We start from the raw sequence: 20544 nt of genomic DNA on the forward strand, positions 1-20544 counted from the left end.
GTCCCATTGCATGCAATACTTCCTTGGATGTCACAAACATATTTTATTGTACACTTGTGTACCTTGGAACACGGAGAAAACCAAGGGCCTGTTGTTGCTGCCCCCTTTGCGTGCGCTCAAAAGTCTGGCGCAGGCTTCCGTCTGGCTAAGCGCGGCATCGCTTCGGCAGATGGTAGCATGCTGGTTGTGCTAGCCTGCGTAAAGTCCAGAGGGTTGTGCACCATCTCAGGAACGCCTGTCGGCTGTCGTGTAAATGATTTCTCGTCATTACCCCTGCCACCTTCTTCGGCGATATCGCCATTCGTCTCGCTGGGTTGCATTGAAGTCACTCCTGCCGCGATGGCTGCAGCGTGCATCGATAGAATCGATTGGCGGTATGTCCATTGCTCGGAAAAGTAGCGGTCAATCTCTTCGGCTCGAGCAGCACGGTGCACCTGATGAACACGATAGAGTCCAAAGACGGTGCCGCTGATTCCTGCGAGGCGAAGATCCATGACGGACATCGGCGAGCGGTCAGCAATGAACCAAGGCATACCCAGAAGCCAGACTCAAATGTCAAGTGCTCACCTATCGCTAAGGCTAGGCCAATCAACCCAAATGCCCACGCGGGAAGCTCGTTCGGTGTCTCCGGAGGTTCCCTGCACTGTCCGCCCGCCCCGCAATTGTACTGAACAGGATCGATCGATTATATTAAAGGGAGAGACTCTTAAGCGCATATCAACAACACAATGGGACGAACGGAAGCCCTGCTCACATCAATGCATTCCCTATCTTCCTCGCACGCCGCATTGAGAGGCTTCTCTCGCAGGCACGTAAGGCTTGTACTGTCGCAGTAAAGGCCATCAAGGCAGTTGTCTCGTCTGTCTCGTGGTTCAAGGGCACAGATCAGCATGCCAATCGACCTATCGGGGATTCAGAAGCAACGGTCGAACTTACGCAACGATATCGGCGACTTGCTTGCCTGCTGCATCGTACCCAATGTATTGTGTATGATCGATGACGCACATCTGGCCGAGGGACACGTTCGCCACCCTACAGATCCCTTGCAAGCAGATCGATTGAAGCGGAGTGGGGTTTGCCCCGTTCGGGATGAAGGTGGACTCATTGCCAGAAGAGTTGTTTGCACCCATCTGCCGGGCGACGATAACTCCAATCCGAAGGCGCGATGCCGCAGCTAGATGGATGGTATCAGTGTGCAGCGGTCGCTGCGTCGTACCTGAGGGACGTGCGCAGGAATCTGAGGGATAGGAAAGGTTATTCAGTTCGTTCCTGGCCGGGTGTATGAAAGAAACTAGCGCCTAGCATGTCCTTACCATCTCTGTTGAGCTCGCAAGCGCCTCCAATCTGCACCAGTGGCTGACAAGCGTTCTCTGCATCGGGGCAGTACGTGCCAGATCCACACATCGGCGGCGGTGTGAGTCCCCTGTATCCAAAGGGAAACTCATCTTTTCTGCATCCTTTGGGTTTGCAGAATCCTGACGATGGCACCGGCAAGCCAGTCTGCATTGGCAGAGCTACAGTTGCAGGACCCGAAGGGACGAAGCTTCCGTCGTTACTGCTGCCGCTGCCAGAGGAGGAACCTGAGCTGCGGGTCGAAGGTGGGACATCGCGAGAGTTCATGCGCTCGCGGTTGCCTACATGGCGCAGGCGATCCAATGCGGTTTGGTTGAAGATGGGTTTCTGGCGGTCGGCTCCAATGGCTTGCATGTGCGTGAGCTGATCTCGCGAGATAAGTTGTTCACCCTGTTCGTCGCCCTGTTCGTCGCCCTGTTCGTCGCCCTGTTCGTCGCCCTGTTCGTCGCCCTCTTCGTTTCCCTCGTCTTCCTCCTCCTCACCTCCCTCCTCTTCAATGCTTGTGCCGACAGGATCTAGCGTTGGGGCCTGGTGTTGCGCGATGCGACCCGCCCTCGATGAATCCTGGAGTGCTACTGCCCCTGAGCCATTGATAGGCAAGGACGCTGTCGGCGCTGGCGCTGCTGATGATGCCGCCGGAGCAGCACTTTGGTAGACGGGCTCACACCATTCGGTGTTGCCGCAGTCGGAATGAAAGCGGTGCGTAAGAGGATCGAGTGTACTGCGCTGCGGGTTGCATGGCAGGCCACCTGTATCCGACCCTGTCAAGTTGACCGATGTTGCGGACCCTGTACTGGTGGGCGCTGCAACAGCTGCCGCTGAGGAAGAGCTCGATGGTGCTGGGGCAGGGGCTTGCGCTCGTGCTTGAGCCACAGCACCCAGCTGCGGGTGAAAGAAGAGCGCAGTTGCGGTAAGCAGTCTCAAGTATCGCATCTTGGTTGCTTGAGCGCGATCTTGTTGCGGTCATTGGTGATCAATGTTTCGGACCTCAGCAGGAAGAACATAGTGACAATCAGGTGTAGGGATCAAGCTACAGAAGTGGTAAGAACCAGGTTATCACGAGGGATGGCGCTGCTCTTGGTTTCAGAGGTGCCCTTTCCGTTCAGTAGAGCTTTACAGTTGCTGAGCACACATGTAGTGGCGATGAAATGATCGGCGAGGATGGCCGCAAGAGAACGCATTGTCACGCTCTAACAGACCTATGTGCTCAACATATTGCTTGCCCTGCCGTGCGGCCCCATCTTGAAACGAGTCAGCGGAGCGGCGCCCCGCGAGACCCCCGCTGTGTAGACTGCTGCGTGCAGGTAAAACGCTGCCTGGCTGACTGTGCGCAACCGTGGCCATGATGGATTCATCTTGGACCGGCCAAAATGGAGCTGCCAACGGTCGAAGCTCTTCCAACGAGACCAATTTCATCTTGCTGAACGCAACGGTCGCTCGCCTTCAGTCATCCTCAAGCTGTAGTTACGCACGTGGGATTTCACGTGTGCGTGGCACATAACCAGTTACTGTTACAGGGGAAAAAGCATATTCCCGCGCGATCCTAAAGCTTCATTCCGGGGCCTTCAAAATATAGGAGCCGCTTGATATAAATCCCGGAAGAAATGTCAAAACAAACCAAATCCCTCTAATTGGACAACTTTCTCGATTCTCCCAATTTCTGTTTCAAGACCATCTTGTTTTTCTCTGCCACCTGTGTGCTCCCCAGAATACTGGACGTGCGAATGATAAAGTCGACCAGCATGATGGCAGGTATGATTGTGAAAGGTCCGTAGGATGATAGCAGGAAGCGCAAGTTGTCATGCGACAGCTGTTTGCGCTCATCACCGAAAAGCACCGTTACCATGCACTCAGCTGTAGAGAGCGTGGCCCAGGATGCATATGCTATGATGATGGGGTAAAAGCGTGCATCATCTGCGGTTGAAGACGCTCGTGCTGGGTCAGCAACTACCAAATGAATCCACTATACGAGTGCGTCTTTCTCACCGCGGATGAGCCCATAGGCGCCGGCTATGAAAGCCGGCACCTGCACGACCATCTCGGCAACGAGACATAGCGTAAACCATGCGTATCGCGGATGCAACGCATTGCCCAGCAGCGGGTCTCTGCTATCCCGCAGGTAATCTGAGCGCACAGATTTGAGCGCCTGTGGCACCAAAGAAGCTGGATAGAAGGCTTGGCCGTCGATAAGAAGGCTTGCGAAGAGGTGCAGCACGAGGAAGACGACATAAGCCAGGTCGGCCGGACGCGAAGTCAGCGACCGCGGCATGCTGTTTTGGTTAGGGGGCCCAGACCGTGACTGTTGGTTGCGCTCGCGAGGCGGTCGGCACTTGTAGCCCACTTCGAAAGACGGATCCACAAAGGGCCCTCACAAACTTCAAGTTTCACCCCGATCTCTGAAGCATGAGGGCTCTGGCTCATGCGCTCAAGGCTACAAATGAAGGCTATCCAACTAAAACAGTCCCATTACGTCTCCCGTCGAAAGAAGGCCCAGGTCGCATTGCACCGAATGCTCTTGTTGAGTTCTACTGACGCGCTCATGAGGTGCGCCTCATGACCCCATCGTCTTCATCATCCTCCTTGCTTCGCATGGACGATAAAGCAAGGCGGACGGCACACGAGAGAGTCACTCCGAAGCCGATGTGTCGAATGAGTGCCGTAATTCATGCACATGAAGGGTGGAGAAGAGTCTGTTCAACGTTGCGACACCGGAGCTTAGACAATAATCCTTGAGCGAAGCGGACAGCAAAAATCATGTCAGGCGCACCTCCTCCAGGCCCACCTCCGGGTCCACCCCCCCAGCCGCCTGTGCGACCTACATTGACGTCGCCCCCTCGACTACCATTGGCGGCATCACCACCACCACCACCATCACCACCGACAGAAGCTTCACTTCCATTTCTTCCACCGCCCCCTCCTCCAGCTGATGATCGCGCCAGTGCCGTGCCCCCGCCACCTCATTCTCCTCCACCACCTCCCCCCACTGCCCACGAGCAAGCACGAACAGCCGGTCCGATCGCCCCACAAGACCCTAACACTGCCACTTCAATACCGAAAGGAGCGTCATTACCACAATCAGCGTCTTCAACAGTGTCTACTGCTCAAGCGGACGAGAGCAATGCAAGCGCCCTGCCGGAGGATCCAGCTGAGATGGAGAGGTTTCTAGCGCGTGAACGCAATTCATTCTGGCAAGAACTGGAAATCGAACGTGTGCTAGCGGCCTTCAAGCTGAATCCTTATGAGATTATGGACGTTGCTATGGAAGCAGATGACAAAGAGATTACAAAAGCGTACAGACGGAAGAGTCTCCTCATCCATCCCGATAAAGTAAAGCATGCAGGCGCGGTGGAAGCGTTCGACTTGCTCAAGAAAGCGTCAACCGTTCTGCTTGATGAAGCAAAGCGCAAGGCTCTCGACGAGACAGTCATGGAAGCGCGAGTCCTTGTCCTGCGCGATCTGTCCTTGCCAGCCGACATTTCTACGGAAGATGAGCGAATAAGGAACCAAGTAGGGCAAGGTAAATTTCAGGAAATGGTCAGGGCCCGCACAAAGGACGTCATGATCGGCGATGAGTTGAGACGGCGAAAGTGAGTGAAGTATCGTTCATACGAGAGGGCAGTGTGACCTTGTACCGAGCTTGCCTCACCCACTACGTGTTCAGAGCGGTACGCCTTCAACATGCAGCTGAGGGCGCCGAGCAGCGCAAGAAGGAGGAAGCAGCCACCGAACGCAAGCGCAAAGCCGAGGAGGCTGAGCGGTGGGAAGAGACGCGCGATGAGCGCGTGGCAGGGTGGCGGTCATTTGTCAAGGGTGGGAAGAAGAAAAAGAAAGGCGATAATGTACTCGGCTGATGCGCTCTGAGGGCACTCAAGGCGCATACATTTGCTCTTCGATGCTTTGAGCATATCTTTGTTTTATCTTCTAGTGTCATACATACATGAATACACTAGAATTCAATCATCTGCTGCTTCAGACTTGTCTCAATCCCTGCATTGTGCAAAGCCTTGAGGCCCTCTTCAATCCAGTATCTCTCCATCTTCTTCCCTTGTGATGCTCCTGCTGCGTCCTCTTCCTTGGTGCTGGAATCGTGGCTTGAGTGCTTTCTTCGCGTCTCCTCGTTCTCATTGGCATTATGCAATTCGTCTCGCGCACCCGCAACGACGTGCTCGTTCACCTCACCGCCATACCCGGTCAATCCTCCGTGCTTGATCCAGTAGGCCACGTTCACCTGCGCGCACGCGTGCTGCAGCACGCCGATCATCTGCAGCAGGAGACTGTCGTGCGCTTCGATGATCGACAGGGCTTCCTGCGCCTCGGCATCTGCTGTCTCTGCGACAACCGGCTTGAGCGCCCATTGAAGCGCAGGCGTGACGGATGCGCTCGCTTTCAGTTTTTTGAGTGTCTTAACGTCGTCTTCTCCAAATTCGCTAAGCAGTAAGTGGTTGAACGGCTGCAGTCTAGCTTTGTCGGGCGTATCGTCCAACAGCACAGTATTCTTCGCGTTCCACGGTCCCTGGGCCTCTGCAAGTTGCGCTGCCTTGCCTGCAGCGCCAGGAATCTCGTTTTCGGCAGAGTCGTAACCATCTGGTGACTCGTTGTCGAGTCTGTCGCGATCATCTGCACGAATGCGCTGATCTCCTTGATCGCAACCGTCATGGGTAAGGTTCAGCGCGTGCCAAGCGATCTCTAAGTCTTTGGTAGTCTGCACCCTGCTGTCGTAGAAACGCGTGGGGACCAGCGTGTTGCGCGCCCACACGCGTAGGAGGCGTGCACGCTGAGTCTCACTCATGATGGAGAGCAGCATGGCGTCTACATTCGCTGGCTGGGCGCTGGACCAGACGATCAGCTCACAGGCACCGAGCGAACGTTGGTGAACTTGCGATTGCCCGCTCTCAGAGTGGAATGTTTCCGGGCTGGCGGTATAGAAGTGCGTGCCGAGGATCTCGCGCATTGTTGGGGAAGCAGTGCTGCTCGGGCTGCTTGTTGCGTGCCTCGTGGACGCAGAACACTCCTGGTTCTCGCCGAGACAATATCGTAGGAATGCGTCCAAGAAGGGTCGTGGAATAGGTTTTATGCTCCCTGCTTTACTCTTTGCGGTGCGGTATAGTAGAGTACCATTCAAGTCGAGCAATACGAGCTTTCTGTTTGTGGTCTCCCCTTCCGATCTGCTTTCACCCGAGGAAGCGGATTCAATCGGCTGCGGAGTTTCGCTGGCTTGTTGAAGATAGGATGCTCGTGGACGAGGGCGAATCGACATGGATTCTGCTGTTGGCAACGAGTTCCTTGGCCTCCTTTTTATGCCTCTACTCTGGCTATCGAGGCTGCTTGTGTCGAATGTAGCTGCAGATGGTGAGCAGACGCGTTTTACACTCATTTGCTTTTTGGGGCGCTGTGCTTTCGAGCTTGATGTAGATGTATGGGAAGACGTCCGCTTTTCCATAGGCTCTGAGCCCGGCTGAACCGAATCAATAAGTGCGGCTTTCTCTGTAGGTAACAGTGAATCGTTTGTACTCTTGCATTTGCATTTGTCCTTAACTTTAGGCTTCCCCTTGCATCTTGCGTGGTTGGCCGACATCACGGCTAACGGCTGACATGGTGCAATACTCCTTTCTGAGATATTTTGTTGTACGGAGTGCAGCGAAGAGCTGGAAGGAGAATCCTGCCGGGTACTGGAGAGCGACGAGGTCATGGGTGTTGACGATAGCGACTTCGGAGTTGGATCGTGGTAACAGTGATCCGAGCGATTGGAAGCGGGTATCGCACTACCTGCCCACGGTAGACTCCTCAAGCAAATGACGCTCGGGGAGCGAGCTAATCTTCTGGACATCTCTGCCGGTTGCGTTGTAACTGCTGCTGTTACTGCTGAGTGCACCACGGGACGGTGGGAGGGGGGACACTCTGAGTATTCATATTGATTATAAATACAGGGGAGCAGAGACAATTAAATGTAGGTTGTTGTTTGTTGTGGCAATAAATGTTGTTTTGGTTAACGGGTAACGGGGTATCGGTGCAACTCCTCCTACACAGGCCCCCTTCCCCCCTTGCAGCTGATTGCCACAACGGGACTTCTGCTCGTCACTCTCCCTGCGCTTTCGTCTTCTTTCCGCCCTGGGCACTTTTGCGACCTTGCCTTCTTCTCCTCAGAGAGGCTCCCGAACTTAATAACGAATGAGCAAATCGAGTAGCTCCTCTTAGTGGCCAATAAAAGGAGCGGGTGATGCGCATCTTGCCAGCTCTAATCAGACGACATCCACCCCTTTCTCGCTCCTTCAAGACTTATCCATTAGCCTGCCGCGCGATGACCAACACAGGCGCATCTGCTGCTCGTCAGCTCATCTATGCCTATGCTGAGCCCTTCCTCCAGCCCGGTTCAGCCCCTGTTGCGGCGACTGGCTCTACCTCTGGGTCTTTGAAAGACTACGTGAAAGATCTCGCAAGCAAGACAACCAAGCCAGAGTGCCTTCTTGGCGACAAACAGGCTGACAATGTTGTCAGCTCTTGGCTCGACAAGGCAGAGGCGCTGTTCGGCGCCGCCTTCTCATCAGTCGATGCGAGCGTGCTTCACCCGCTCGAGAAGGAGGTAGAGCCTGTTGTCTACCTTGCACCAGGCAGCGTTGAACCGACAGCCGCGGATCTCTCACTCTTCGCGTACCTCCACCCCCTGCTGTCCTCCCCATCATCCGCAAGCACGCAGCATGCCTACCCATCGCTAGCGCGATACACATCGCACATCTCGAATCTCTTCGCAGTCGCCAGTGCTGTGCAGAAGGCCAAGCTGGACATGTCAGCTTTCGAGCCCGTGTACGAGGGTATGCCAAAGATCGAGCGTGTGGATCTGAGCAAGGAGAAGGCGAAAGCGAAGGAGGCCAAAGCAAAGGCTGCGAGCAAGGGCGCTGCCGCTGGGGTGAATGCTAAGCAGGACAAGAAGGAGAAAGCAACTACCGCTGGCGCCACCTCTGGCGCTGCTGAAGGCGATAGCAAGTCCAAGAAGGAGAAGAGTGGGGGTAACAACAAAGGAGGAGCGGCTGCAGCATCGGAGCCTTCGCGACCACTACCCTCGCAGATCGATCTGAGAGTTGGGAAGATTGTGGACATCAAGAAGCACCCGGACGCCGACTCGCTGTACCTTGAGACCGTCGACTTTGGGGAGTCGACCGGTCCGCGCACTGTCCTGTCCGGGTTGGTCAGGTTTGTGCCGATAGAGGCCATGCAGGACCGAATGGTTGTTGGCATCTGTAACCTCAAGCCAGTCGCGATGAGGGGCATCAAGAGCCATGCAATGTTGCTTTGCGCGACACACAAGGACGGTGCAGAGAAAGGAGGCGTGGAGCCCATCTTACCGCCCGAAGGCAGCAAGCCAGGGGACAAGCTTTGGATCGAAGGATTTGAGGGCAAGCAACCCGAGGCTCAGTTGAACCCCAAGAAGAAGGTGAGCGCTTCAGACCTTCCTCGCCCCTCACTGCGCCTGTGCGCCAAAAGTGTTCCTGGAAATCACAATATCTGTGCATCCGCTTTACTTTCACGCAGGTCTTTGAAACGATCCAACCGGGCTACCTGACGACAGCAGAGCGAAAAGCAGGCTGGAAAGGCGTCGGGCCAGACGAGGACGCGGACTCTGCGGAGCCCAAGGTCCGCTTGATCATCGGCGAGAATGGGCCATGCTACGCGCCGAACTTCGACGGCGCGACACTCTCGTAGCATGCTTGTAGCCTCGCGATAGGGCAAGGGTATTTTCAGCACGCTTGATGGGTATGCAGCCGCGTCTCTTCCTCTTGGATATCAAGTCTGGCTCGACTGAAACGAGGATTGCTTGGAAGGCGCCGCTGTAGTGTACAAACAGTGCATGCAAGAGAGGAATTGAAGACAAAGCAAGCGGAGAGAGAAGTCACGCGGTTTGACTGCGCTCTGTAACATTTTGCAAATGGCCTGTACAGGCCGACGGGGTCGTGAGACGTGAATTGCCGTCAGTACGGCAAAAAGTCTTGTGCGGCTATATACACACGCCGCTCGTGACGGAGACATGGCTGGGGGTGCAGGAGGCAAGGGCCAGGCTTGTGGAGCTGCAAAGTGCGATGCATGTGTATGTATGGAGGAGCGGTCTGGGCGAAGCTGATCTGTGCTGTGCTGTGCAGACTACAGCGTATGGTAGGGTCTGGTCAGGCGTGCTTCGTGGGAGAATGTATGGTCGTTACTCTCTTGGGATGAAGAGAGAGGACGTGCGCACCTCGACCCACCAGCCAAGTCTCGCCAGAAAGAAAGAGCGCTAAATCGGTTTCGGATCATATGCGTGCAGCCGCAGCAGGCACTGGAGCGCTGATCGCGTTTTTAGATTGTGTCAATCAATAATCGATGCTGTCATCCTCGCTTGACGGTAGATGCAGCAGCAGTGAGCGCAGGAGGAGAGTGTGTGGTACACTGGCACTTTCGCGAACCAGCTTGTCAGCCACTTGGCGAAGACCCCATCGGATATACTTCTATACCTCTCCATTCGTTTCAGCATCTGTCCTTGCGCGCTGCCCTTGTTCACACGCAGATAGAGGTAGATGCACACGGGATGAGACTGTGACGCAGCAACGGCAGCACGGGAGATTGCTCTGCGATGTGCCAGGCTGGGCTGACTTCTTTATTTTCCAGCTGCGATCGACACCTGACACTTGACACCTGTCTCATCTCGTCGCTCGTCCATTCCATTCCATTCTGTCACAACTCACCACATCGCGCCGCGCAACGCAACATGGCACCCGCAGCATCCTTCCTCACGCCTGCTCTTTTCGCCTGATTGGTCAGTCGTTTTCCCTTTTGGGCTTTTCTCCTCTAGCCAGGCGGGCAATGCAAGATTGAAAGTCGTAAGAGTACACGCCACGCCTACAAGGGGAAGGATCACAGCTACAGTAGCCTCTACAGCCGACTGTCGACCCAGAAGCTCTCCGCTTCCTGCTCCTCAAAATGGCCGCAGGTAGAGGCGACGTCTCAGCTGCGATCTGTGGAGACGGGGATATCGGTCTCCTTGGGTTCGACGACAGCGCCTCTTCAGGGCAGATCTCATCGCTTGTGCCTCGAGAAGCGAGCTCGGCGTCCCTATTTGCTGCAAACACAGGCACTGCGGGTCAATGTTTTACGGAAGGTAGTCGGAGCTTCGGCTCGGGGCTGCATTTATATTCGCCGTTCCCTTCAACTTCGGCAAAGTTCCCACCAAAGGCCAGGCCGGCGTTGAGGGTCCCTATGCCTCTTGCTGGCAATAGCAGCTCAGGTCCAGCAGCAAGCGCAGGGCCAAGCAGTTCCAGCAGACTGGGTCCGCCAGGACAGCCGCCATGCAGCCCGAAGCGTGCCTCTTTCCTGGCAGGGTCTGCCGGGGCGGAAGGAGAGTCAATAGGCAAGGGACTACCGATCAACAGCGCTGGTATAGGCTCAACAGGTGCTGCACTTGGGAGCATGGGTGACGATGTCCTTGAGCCGAGCAATTTGGACCCGCCTCTTACGACACAGTCTGCCTACCCACCTTCCTTCCCGACACCGGGTGAAGGTCCATATAGCTCTTCCACGGAAGCAGGGCTGCACCCAAATGCTTCGAGTCCCGCTTCGATGTCGCAGAGTCGTCTGACGCCGCCTAAGCCAAAACTACACAGGTCCTCGAACGGCAGCGCTACGTGCGGGACTGGCGTGCCGGAACCAAAGAGTCGGAAGGGAATGGTCGCCAATGCAGATGCAGGGGACATTTCTTCATCACAAGCCGGGGACGGGCAGACCTACTACCTGCGCCTGGCGGAAGCCCAGACGCTCTTGTGGTCGTCGAATGCTGTTCCTGGAGCAGCGCGCTTGCTGTCAAACAAGCGGGAGAGCGTCGGCGCAGGCGATCTGTCTTGTCCTTCCCCAGGCTTGATGCAAAATATTGCGGGCTTCAGCCCGGTCGTGGCCGAGATGCCTCTGCAATCTGCATTCCATGAAGGCGAAGTTGCGAGCGCGTACGCGCAGAACAAACAAGCTCTCGAGCAGGATCAACCTATGCGGCGCTCCAGTACTGGCGGCGAGAAAGTGCAGAGGCGCGCATCTCGCGCCTCCTCCCCGGGCGGCCAACATGGGATACACATGGGCTCGGTCGCGCAGAGAGCTGCTGCAGCGGCGGTGGCTCGGAATATTGGCGCTGGCATCGATGTGCCGAGCCGCCGGACGTCATTGAACAACATATGCAGCATGTCGCCCAGCATTGCGACCAAGCGCTTGGAGCACGAAGGCAACGCTCCCCCGCGTGTTGCCTCATCGACCGGAGAGCAAGAAAGAAGCAAGGGAAAGGGTAAAGGCGCTGCGAAACCCGCAGTCTCCCAGATTCCTGCGTTCGATCGACAGGCGCTGCAGCGATGGATCCTGTCTGTCGGCTGCGTCACTTTCGACCTCGACCTCGGGCCGGATCTAGAATTCCTCTACCCTCCATTGGGAATCAGCAAAGAGGAGAAGGACAACATCGCCTTTTCCTCCTTTCCTGACACTTCCATCTTTGATGACGGGTACACGACCTTCTCATGGCGTGTGCGCGAAGTCCCGTTGCACTCGTCCTACAGCGAAGCACCCGTCATCGGCAGGCTGAACAAGCCTCCTCCACCTGGTCCTTCCCCTGCTGCATCTTCGTTTTCTTCTTCACCGGACCGGAATGTGCCGGTCTCGCCGATCGACACGACCTCATCTGATTCGGTGAAGGAGTCGCCGCTGCCAAGCCCAACGACCAGCGCCTTTGCTCATCGCCACGCTTCACACGCATCGCTGCAGCCACAGTCTGCCAGCCGCTCCGCTCCGCCGCCGCCGTCGACTGCATCCGCGCTTGGACCGAACGGCGGCGGAAGTGCGCTCAATGGGAAGCTACTTTCGCAACATCCCTCCATGGCTTCTATAGCTGCCGAGACAAGTCACTCGAGGAACAACAGCGCGACATCTACAGGTACGACCGAGCCTTCCGCCGCGGCCCTGTCTAACCTCCCGGGTGCCAATTCGACGGATGTGGACCTGTGTTCGTCTCTGATCATGAGGGACTTGGAAGTGCGAACGGCAGGTGGCTTAGCCATCGATCACGATGCCGAGGAGAAGCAGGATCGCGCGGCAGCGCCCGCTTGTGCTGCGGCTGAAGCGCCTAATGCAGTGACAAGGAAAGGAGGGGGGAGCACGAGCAGCTCTTACATCTACGGGGTATGCTTCTTTCGACAGAAGCGCGATCCGTCCATCCGGCGAGGCTATTTCCAGAAATCAGTCGTCATCCTCAGCCATCTACCATATGTCTCGCTGCTGACGGAACTTGTATCCAAGCTCGGACGTGAGTATAGTCACGAGCGCTTTGTTTTCACATCTTGGCTCTCCCGAAACATTTACACTTTTTATACCTTATCCCCTCAGCACTCTACTTTGAGCACGGACAACCGATGCTTGAAGCCTTCATTCAAGATGTGGTGCGATGGCCAGCACCCGAGTCAGGCGTGACTTTGACTCTCCCCGCTCTAGGCTCGGTTCTGAAGGTGTCTCTGCCTATCGGCTCGCAGTTTCAGACGGACGCCGCCACGAATGCATACATCCCCTCCTTGACGAATCCAAACATGGCAACATCACTTCTTACGAAGAAGAAGATCACACAGCCTGGCCGGCAACCCGAGCCTGAGCCCGTGAGTGTAAGCCAAATCCTCCAAGACTAGTCATATATTGACAATTGCGTTTGCTCCATTCTGTTGCAGCTGCTGGCATCAATACCCACAACGCCACTCATTGACACCTTCCGCGATGCGCTTGCGGACCTTTGGCTGCTCTGGGAATGTATGCTCCTTGCTGAGTGAGTTTGTGCTTCCCAGCAACACAGAGAGCGTGCGTGCTGACATCTTCGCTGCACGAATGCTCAGTCCTATCCTTGTCATTGGACCCGACCCAAAGGCTTGCAGTGATGCTGTTTGGCATCTTCTCGATTTGATCCGACCAATACCTTACGCAGGAGATTTTCGGCCCTACTTCCACATTCACGACTATGATTGCGGCGCGCTAGTCACCAAAAACAAGCCGCAAGCAGGCACGCTGCTGGGCGTCACAAACCCTTTCTTCGTGGCCGCATGCGGCCACTGGCCAAACCTGCTACGCGTGGGGCGACCGGCGCCAAAGGTAACCCATCATTTTGGCATCGGTCGCAGCGGGAGCGCGAGCAAGAAGCCCACCGCACCCGGCGTCGCGGGCGGTATGAGTGCTGGTGGTGGCGGGCCGGACCATCAGCCGGGCTTGGCCAGCAAGCGCAAGCGCAGAGCATCCAAGGACAGGCCTCTGCTCAAGGCGATGGTCGATGCTGTGGAAAAGCAAGAGGGTGGTGCGTTGCAGAATCAACTGCTCGCAACGCATCGAGAAGGAAGGCTGACGGCGTCTTCTACCTCGCTTTTCTTTCAGTCGAAGCCGCCAACGGGATGCTGCGTCGCTACTTTTCCGACTTGACAGAGCGCTTCTTGCAGCCACTCAATCGCTACATTGCTTCTTTGGTTCCGTCGTCTGGTGCGATTCCGACTTTACCTGGCGAGCCGCTGCGCATCAAGCCTTTCAACACGAACGATTTCCTGGGCTCGCTAAAAGCGCATGGCACACCTCTGCTGCTCAAGAACCGCAATCTGCCGACGGGCGCTGCAATTCGACAGTCACTCTATCTCGATTTCCTCAAGTGTCCCAACTTTTCACTCTGGCTGCATGCAAAGTTGGCCGCCGCGGATGATGATAATTGGCGCAGGAGGATCAAGGTTCTCGAGATGGGTGATGTGCAGAGGTTTGCACAGAGGAATGGCGAGATTGAAACGATCGACTTGCTGAGCAGATTACGAGAAGAGATCGTGAGTATCGCCTTCTCAAATTGAGGCCTCGCTGCAATGTCGCTGGCCACTGAATCTACGCCGCCGACTTGCGATCGTAATCAGAAAAACGTAGATGCTCGGATTGCAGCAGATCAGAGCTCGGTAGGGCCGGGCCGGCGCTGGCGTACCGACGAAAGGGCGCCACCCTCCCGGGCAGATTCTGCTGCATCATCAAATTTCGAGCCTTCGTTCGGCGCTGGCACAACAAGTATCGGGGTTGGTAGTGGCCATAGTGCGAGCGCCACCGCAGGCTCGAGTACGGACGGATCCACGGCAGCCCACTCGTTCAGCTCTCTGTCAGCCGCAGCTACACCTGCGTCTACATTTGCTTCTGCGCCGCCAGGCGCAAAACAGGGCGCCCCCATGCCGCCAAGACATTTGCCATCTAGGCAAGGCAGTAGCAGCACAGACTCCTTCAGCGGCGGCTGTGGTGGTGGCGTCATTGACGAGAACGCGAACGCGGGCGTAGGGACGGGTACGTACGGTCGTACGCTGGCGGCAAAGAAGCACAAGCTGCTGGATCAATTGGATAGGCTGGCAGAGGTGTTATCGCCGGATCTCAAGTCCAGCTTGCGCCTGAAAGAGTGTGAGCGCGAACGCGGGCGTGTCACCAAGCGCGGCACAGAAACCGTGTCGCCTGTCGCTCAGAGTTACAAGGATGGAGCTGCGATCCCCGCTCCAGGTGGCGATCGTAATGGCGGCAGGATCGATAACGTCTCGGGCTCGGAACGGGGTAGCGCAGACGGTTCCATGACGTAGGGGCAGCGGCTGATCAACCTCGAGCGAGGGGAGTCATCGACGGGGGCTTTGTATATATGAAAGCCCGAGTACAATTATATTGGCCATTATGCACGTGCCTCTAGCACCTTGCTGATCGCCATGCAGATCAGAACAGGGCAGCGCAGCGGGTTTGCATTGTATTGTAGCAAGGGTGGAAGGATCAAGGAAGGACACTCGCCAGTCTTAATCTTTGACTGCTTGTCGGAGTGAGGAAGGTTCGTAACCCCCCTCCAAGCAAGCATGCTGGAAATCGCAGCCTGTTCCTCCAGGAAGCAACTGTCGATGGGGAACAGACGAAACTTGTCCACGTTCACCGTCCGGCTTGGCCTGTGCGCGGAATGAGGATCTAACACTTTGTTTGTGACAGGGGTGTGACATCCGTGTTCCTGCGTGACCGCTTTGATTCCTAATCGCCTGCCATTGCCGGCGGTTGTATTATTTCTGCACCACTGCAGAGCACCGCGCTACGACACAGGAGAACAGTGAAACACACGGTTCATTCGCCTGGACAGCTCAGCGCCCCTTACTTTCACATCCATCCCCGGCTTACAGAGTGAATGACATATATGTTTGTGCAAAGCATGCACATAGCATCCTACAAAGGGCTAGCTCTACGTACGATGATTTCCATCATCATCGCCAGCAAGCCCGCTTGCCGGCCAGCCCGCTGGCCGCCGCACGTCCCATTACATACTGCCATGGAGGAGGGTGAAGACAAGCTGGGAGAAAGGTTCCAGCGGCACGAGAACGGCCAAAGCTAGAATGGCTGGCGAGATGCCTGAAATTCGAAGTGCGACGTGTTGCTTCGATTTGCCTTTGCGACCCACAACTTGCCGGATGGTTCACAGTTAGGCAGTTGGCCTCCGGCAACTCAGCATGCGTCTTCCTCTTCGCTCCTGCACCTTTCTCTTGTTACAGCCGAGAAGACAAAAAATAATTATTGTTGCGGCCGTGCCTTGGCGGAAGAGCACAGACTGGGGCACCTGCTATAATTCTTTCTTTTTTGGCCAACAGCAGCAGACAGGCATGCCCCAAACTGCCATCGTACCCCTTCTCGCCCTTTGGGCTTTGACAGGGATAGAGGGGAGACTGCTACTGCAACCACCCTCCCACCCACACATCTGGCAGCTCCCACAGTGGTCCAGAGCGCTGCTGGTAGTATGAGGCAACTGCCTTTGTTTGACGAGTATCCATCAAATGGCGACTCGTGAGCGTCTGCCTCGGTGCTCCGGGACGAATAGCACTCGGCAGTGACTCTCTTTTTCTATTGATCGGATATCGATTGATCGACTTCGCAGGGTCAATCATCAGCTTCAGAATCTCGCACACCCAGACACGCAGACTGCGCACTGGCCTGGGTCTGGTTATGTTGTGCATAGGGGCGTCCTTCCACCACCTCGACATGTGCAGCACCACATCTTTTATCTCGTCGCCATTCCCCTCACCCTCCCCTCCATCCTCAACACCATCGCTCCGTTCTCCTTTCTGGTGAATCATCAAAGGAGCTGCTCACATCCTGTGACACGTTTGGACTCTTCCGTCACTCATCCCTGGCTCGCGATGGCCTTCGATCCCACCCACCCACCTCACATTCTTTGAACCATATTATTTTCTCTACTGCTCGCTGATACCACTATCGCCTATTTCGACGCTCGCGCTCTCTACCCCCTTTGGTTTCATCGTCCAAACTACTCCTGTAGTCAAGGAGAAAAAGCAAGGAAATTGCCACCATGCCGTTCAACTCAGCCCTCAAGCTCAAGTCGATCCTCGCCCTCGCTGCTTCGCTCGGCCTGCTATCTGCCAGTGGAGCCTCGGGAGCCAAGGGAGGCACAATCCAAGTCGTCAGCCAGAATGCTGGCATTTCTGCGCAGATGATGTTCCTCGGCACCGACAGCACCGTGTATATGCTTGACAAGGCCGAGAATAACCCAGCGAAGGTCAACGGCCACCCTGCGTGGGCGACCGTGTATGACTTCAATTCGAACACATACCAGAGCATGGACGTCAGCGCCAACCCCTTCTGCGCTGGCGGCGCTGACCTCGGTGACGGCCGCATGCTCGTCACTGGTGGCAACAAGGCTGTCGGTTCCGGCGGCGGCACCGTTGAGGAGGGCAGTGGGCCCTACCAGGTTCGTTTTTGTCCCTTGCCGGCTCCTTCCCTTTTTCATTGGCGTTGCTGACACGCAGCATTTATGCCCGGGTGCACCTCGCTTCGTGTGCACAGGACTACGATGGCGGTCACGCGATCCGCACTCTCAAGCCGGGCTCGGGCGCCACCTGGAAGATCTCGCCCAACGCTCTGAATGCCGAGCGTTGGTACCCGACCGTTGAGCCACTCAAGGACGGCTATGTCATGATCATTGGTGGCATGAGAGATGGTGGATACGTTCCAACGGTGAGTGCTGGCTGTGAGGCAGAGTGCTGTCTAGCTAGATGAATGCAGAGTTCTGCTGCTGATAAGTCCCATATGTGCACGCAACCTCCAGTCTGGCTCGGTCACGGCTTCGTACGAGTTTTACCCACCAAAAGGTGATGGGCGGTCGCGCAACCTTGACTTCCTCAACCGGACGACTCCACTCTCGCTGTTCCCCATTAGCTTCCTCATGTCCAACGGCGAGATGTTCATGCAAGCCAACAAGCAGGCCATCCTCTGGAATTACCAAAAGCAGAGCGAGACGCGTCTGCCCAACGCCCAGGTCCCTAAGGTCTACCCAGCCTCGGCGGGTTCGGTTCTGCTCCCCCTCGAGCCGGACAGCAACTACCTTGAGACGGTCCTCTTCTGCGGTGGCCTGTCGCTCGGTTCAGCCAAAAAATGGGGTAACGAGGGTGGCGTCGGACAGCAAATTACCAACGTACCCGCGAGCACCATCTGCGAGCAAATTGAGCCGGTCAAGTCCCAAACCTGGGAGGCCGTCGACAACCTTCCGTCGGGTCGCTCCATGGGTCAGTTCATCACCCTTCCAGACGGCAAACTCCTGTTTATCAACGGTGTCAAGAAGGGAACTGCGGGTTACAATACCGACCCCAGCAGGTGAGCAGCCTCCTTGCGTAGAGTAGGAGACACGTAGAAGTTCTCGTGTCTGATCTCGATTCCCTTTTGGTCGCTGCCTCGAACAGCGTTGGTAAGCCTGTTGGCCAATCCTACGGTGACGATCCAGAGTACACGCCTTACCTGTACGACCCGAAGGCAACCAAGGGCACGCGCTGGTCCGCCGCAGGCGGAAAGCTGTTCGACGGGCGGTTGTACCACTCTTCCGCAACGCTGCTGCCTGATAGCTCTGTTCTCATCGCGGGCAGCAACCCGAATGCCGATGTGACGACAACGCACTGGAAGACGACCTACTCGGTCGAGCGCTGGTACCCCACATGGTATGACCAGACGCGTCCATCGAACAGCGGCCTTCCGTCGAGCTTCAGCTACGGTGGCGACGGCTTCCAGCTGATCTTCTCCAACCCCAACGACGCCGCAAATGCCAAGGTCAAGATCATCCGCACCGGCTTCAGCACGCACGCGATGAACATGGGTCAGCGCTCCATCACGCTGCGCAGCGTCGCAAAGGGCAACACGCTCTACGTCGGGCAGCTACCCAACAACCCAAACCTCTTCGCGCCGGGTCGCGCCCTCGCGTTCGTGGTTGTCAATGGCGTCGCCAGCCAGGGCAAGTTTGTCATGGTCGGCAACGGGAAGATCGGTACGCAGCCCACGTCGGCGGACACGCAGCTGCCCTCAGTCACGACTATCAAAAAGACGCCCTCATCTTCAATAGAGAAAAAGCAGGCAACCAAAAAGACCCACAGCACCGCCACGGCCGCTGACACCCCTGACGACACCATCAAGAACGAGCATGCGTACACTTCTGCCAAAGTCCCGTCGGCTGAGGAGAGCAAGGATATTGCGGAGAGCTTCGGCTCTGGCCTCGCATCGCACCGAAGGCGCCGCGCTCACTCGATCAACGGCGAGGTGTTCTAAAGTTATTGAATCACCCCTCTTCCTCCAGATCGATATCCCCCTTTCGCCTATCGCCCTTCTTGCTCTGCAAGCACCCTTAGCTCTGCTGAGCTCCCCTTTGACTTCACTTTCCGAACGAGCGAGTATTATGCATTGTTGCGAGGGAAAGTTGAACAGGCGGATATGTACGCCCCCTCCCCTTTTGGATCCCAATTTGACCCTAACGCTTTCCAGCAAGACAGTTCTTTGATATATGATATTGTGTATTTTCTTTGACACCGTGATTCGTATCCGTACACCAAGCGTTGTGCAGATGGCTGCCATCAACAGGAGCGTATTTGTGCCGCTCCCAATGCTGTGCTGGCAAACAATGATTCAAGATTCATGTAGCCTCCGCCCCAGCCGCAGGTGCATCCCCCTTCAATTTCTTTACCGACTTTTCTTCCTCGATGATAATGTTCTTCTCGCTCGGCCCTCCTGCACTTTCGGGCGGTAGGTCGTTGAAGGGTTTCTGCCGTGCAACGATCATGGCCTTGATTTCGTCCGCTACATCGCCCTGGATCACAATCTCGTCCACGTTTGGGTTGCTTGTGGATTTCGACACTGAGGCGCCAGTTGCAAGACGGGAAGCTAGCCTATATATCGACGAAGCAAACATTTTGTGGGTCAGTCTGGGTCAAATACGCACAGCATTAAAAGCTGCTATTAGGCATGAACCGGACGCACCCTTTTGAAACGACTTTCATCGCTGGCAGCGGAGGGATGAAGTGGTGCAGGCCTCCGACCGACGTCGTGGCCTTTCGCTTGGTCCTGGCCGCTCGCGTGAGGATGATCTTCAAGGCCGATTTCTGTGCCTTCTCCTTCTCTGCTTTTGCCTCGGCCTTACGTTCCTTCTTGGCCGCTTCCTTCTCCAGGTCATCTGCCTGCTTCGCGGTCATGTTGGCCAGGTTGGCGGTGATCGCTTCATCGGACCAGACCTTCGCGTACATTTCCGGGTGCGCCTTCTCGAGCCATGTCCGGCACTTGGACACCGACGAGCCAAATTCACAGTACTCAGGCGGGAAGGTGCATACTTGGCAGTAGACCAACTGCAACGGCACGGGCGCTGTCGGCGCTAGCTGCTCCGCGACTGGAGCTTGTGCAGTGGAAGAGCTGGCCCCTTGAGTGTCTAAGTCTTGAGCGTCGGACATGTTGTTTAACCTTCCAAGAAACAGTACCTGGATTTCCCAGCTGATCCGTTCGTTCGCAGACTCTTCAGCGACAAGACCTTCAGGCTTCAGCAGGTTCTGTTGAGCTCGATGCAAATGATCTTCACCATAAGTGCACGAGGTACATCCAACCAAAGAACCAATCATCGCTCCGTCATTAAATCGCTCCCATTTCCAAAAAAGAACAAATGGAAATTTAAAATAGGGTTATGAGCCATACTTACAAACTGGCACGTGACTTGCCCGTCAGCGTTGCGCACATGGGCGCGCTTTCTCCACTTTTAATACCAGAGGCGCATGCCGACTGGTCAAAGGGCCTCAAATCAATTGGACACTCAAATCGCGCGCCGCTGTCATCCCGCATCTACAAGCTTCTTGAACCGTCGCTGAGGGAGGAGGG

At 56.0% G+C, this 20544-nt stretch overlaps 8 protein-coding genes across 8 annotated transcripts; 4 read left to right on the forward strand and 4 right to left on the reverse strand.

Moving 5' to 3' along the window:
* Window positions 1-22: 22 nt before the first annotated feature.
* Window positions 23-2376, reverse strand: K437DRAFT_33279 (uncharacterized protein). The gene is made up of 6 exons (XM_013389514.1): window positions 1314-2376; window positions 937-1237; window positions 755-860; window positions 568-667; window positions 272-475; window positions 23-194 (listed from the first exon to the last, which is right to left on the reverse strand). Exons 1-6 carry the CDS (start codon window positions 2284-2286, stop codon window positions 190-192), a joined length of 1689 nt encoding a protein of 562 aa, XP_013244968.1. The 5' UTR covers window positions 2287-2376; the 3' UTR covers window positions 23-189.
* Window positions 2377-2834: 458 nt separating this feature from the next.
* On the reverse strand, window positions 2835-3758 carry K437DRAFT_254537 (uncharacterized protein). Its single transcript, XM_013389551.1, has 2 exons — window positions 3340-3758; window positions 2835-3267 (listed from the first exon to the last, which is right to left on the reverse strand). Exons 1-2 carry the CDS (start codon window positions 3620-3622, stop codon window positions 2981-2983), a joined length of 570 nt encoding a protein of 189 aa, XP_013245005.1. The 5' UTR covers window positions 3623-3758; the 3' UTR covers window positions 2835-2980.
* A 206-nt stretch (window positions 3759-3964) lies between these two features.
* Window positions 3965-5258, forward strand: K437DRAFT_254538 (DnaJ-domain-containing protein). Its single transcript, XM_013389552.1, has 2 exons — window positions 3965-4940; window positions 5015-5258. Exons 1-2 carry the CDS (start codon window positions 4108-4110, stop codon window positions 5202-5204), a joined length of 1023 nt encoding a protein of 340 aa, XP_013245006.1. The 5' UTR covers window positions 3965-4107; the 3' UTR covers window positions 5205-5258.
* Window positions 5259-5299: 41 nt separating this feature from the next.
* On the reverse strand, window positions 5300-7180 carry K437DRAFT_254540 (uncharacterized protein; the record flags this gene model as incomplete). The annotated part of the gene is made up of 1 exon (XM_013389553.1): window positions 5300-7180. The coding sequence occupies one exon, from the start codon at window positions 7178-7180 to the stop codon at window positions 5300-5302; it is 1881 nt and encodes a 626-aa protein (XP_013245007.1).
* Window positions 7181-7338: 158 nt separating this feature from the next.
* On the forward strand, window positions 7339-9231 carry K437DRAFT_254542 (nucleic acid-binding protein). Its single transcript, XM_013389554.1, has 2 exons — window positions 7339-8782; window positions 8881-9231. Exons 1-2 carry the CDS (start codon window positions 7652-7654, stop codon window positions 9049-9051), a joined length of 1302 nt encoding a protein of 433 aa, XP_013245008.1. The 5' UTR covers window positions 7339-7651; the 3' UTR covers window positions 9052-9231.
* Window positions 9232-11544: 2313 nt separating this feature from the next.
* On the forward strand, window positions 11545-14210 carry K437DRAFT_221110 (DUF1630-domain-containing protein; the record flags this gene model as incomplete). Its single annotated transcript, XM_013389555.1, has 8 exons — window positions 11545-12000; window positions 12121-12325; window positions 12497-12652; window positions 12733-12995; window positions 13065-13159; window positions 13227-13542; window positions 13606-13678; window positions 13756-14210. 8 exons carry the CDS (start codon window positions 11545-11547, stop codon window positions 14208-14210), a joined length of 2019 nt encoding a protein of 672 aa, XP_013245009.1.
* Window positions 14211-16301: 2091 nt separating this feature from the next.
* Window positions 16302-19249, forward strand: K437DRAFT_244118 (copper radical oxidase). The gene is made up of 4 exons (XM_013389556.1): window positions 16302-17116; window positions 17212-17382; window positions 17474-18018; window positions 18105-19249. Exons 1-4 carry the CDS (start codon window positions 16718-16720, stop codon window positions 18955-18957), a joined length of 1968 nt encoding a protein of 655 aa, XP_013245010.1. The 5' UTR covers window positions 16302-16717; the 3' UTR covers window positions 18958-19249.
* K437DRAFT_272705 (eIF1-like protein) lies at window positions 19181-20261 on the reverse strand. Its single transcript, XM_013389557.1, has 2 exons — window positions 19663-20261; window positions 19181-19571 (listed from the first exon to the last, which is right to left on the reverse strand). Exons 1-2 carry the CDS (start codon window positions 20124-20126, stop codon window positions 19319-19321), a joined length of 717 nt encoding a protein of 238 aa, XP_013245011.1. The 5' UTR covers window positions 20127-20261; the 3' UTR covers window positions 19181-19318.
* Window positions 20262-20544: the final 283 nt, after the last annotated feature.

This window comes from Tilletiaria anomala (genome assembly GCF_000711695.1).
Source record: "Tilletiaria anomala UBC 951 chromosome Unknown K437scaffold_13, whole genome shotgun sequence".
Taxonomy (NCBI): Eukaryota; Fungi; Basidiomycota; class Exobasidiomycetes; order Georgefischeriales; family Tilletiariaceae; genus Tilletiaria; species Tilletiaria anomala.

Bases quoted from the DNA above. Each gene is read 5' to 3' on its own strand.
- K437DRAFT_33279 (XM_013389514.1), bottom strand. From the start codon at position 2,286: ATGCGATACTTGAGACTGCTTACCGCAACTGCGCTCTTCTTTCACCCG. The intron at 1,238-1,313 runs GTAAGGACATGC...CCTATCCCTCAG, and splicing joins TTGCGAGCTCAACAGAGATG to ATTCCTGCGCACGTCCCTCA. The intron at 476-567 runs GTGAGCACTTGA...TTCGCCTCGCAG, and splicing joins TGGCCTAGCCTTAGCGATAG to GAATCAGCGGCACCGTCTTT.
- K437DRAFT_254537 (XM_013389551.1), bottom strand. From the start codon at position 3,622: ATGCCGCGGTCGCTGACTTCGCGTCCGGCCGACCTGGCTTATGTCGTC. The intron at 3,268-3,339 runs GTGAGAAAGACG...CTTCAACCGCAG, and splicing joins CGCCTATGGGCTCATCCGCG to ATGATGCACGCTTTTACCCC.
- K437DRAFT_254538 (XM_013389552.1), top strand. From the start codon at position 4,108: ATGTCAGGCGCACCTCCTCCAGGCCCACCTCCGGGTCCACCCCCCCAG. The intron at 4,941-5,014 runs GTGAGTGAAGTA...CTACGTGTTCAG, and splicing joins GATGAGTTGAGACGGCGAAA to AGCGGTACGCCTTCAACATG.
- K437DRAFT_254542 (XM_013389554.1), top strand. From the start codon at position 7,652: ATGACCAACACAGGCGCATCTGCTGCTCGTCAGCTCATCTATGCCTAT. The intron at 8,783-8,880 runs GTGAGCGCTTCA...ACTTTCACGCAG, and splicing joins AGTTGAACCCCAAGAAGAAG to GTCTTTGAAACGATCCAACC.
- K437DRAFT_244118 (XM_013389556.1), top strand. From the start codon at position 16,718: ATGCCGTTCAACTCAGCCCTCAAGCTCAAGTCGATCCTCGCCCTCGCT. The intron at 17,383-17,473 runs GTGAGTGCTGGC...CGCAACCTCCAG, and splicing joins ATGGTGGATACGTTCCAACG to TCTGGCTCGGTCACGGCTTC. The intron at 18,019-18,104 runs GTGAGCAGCCTC...TGCCTCGAACAG, and splicing joins TACAATACCGACCCCAGCAG to CGTTGGTAAGCCTGTTGGCC.
- K437DRAFT_272705 (XM_013389557.1), bottom strand. From the start codon at position 20,126: ATGTCCGACGCTCAAGACTTAGACACTCAAGGGGCCAGCTCTTCCACT. The intron at 19,572-19,662 runs GTGCGTCCGGTT...GTCGATATATAG, and splicing joins ATGAAAGTCGTTTCAAAAGG to GCTAGCTTCCCGTCTTGCAA.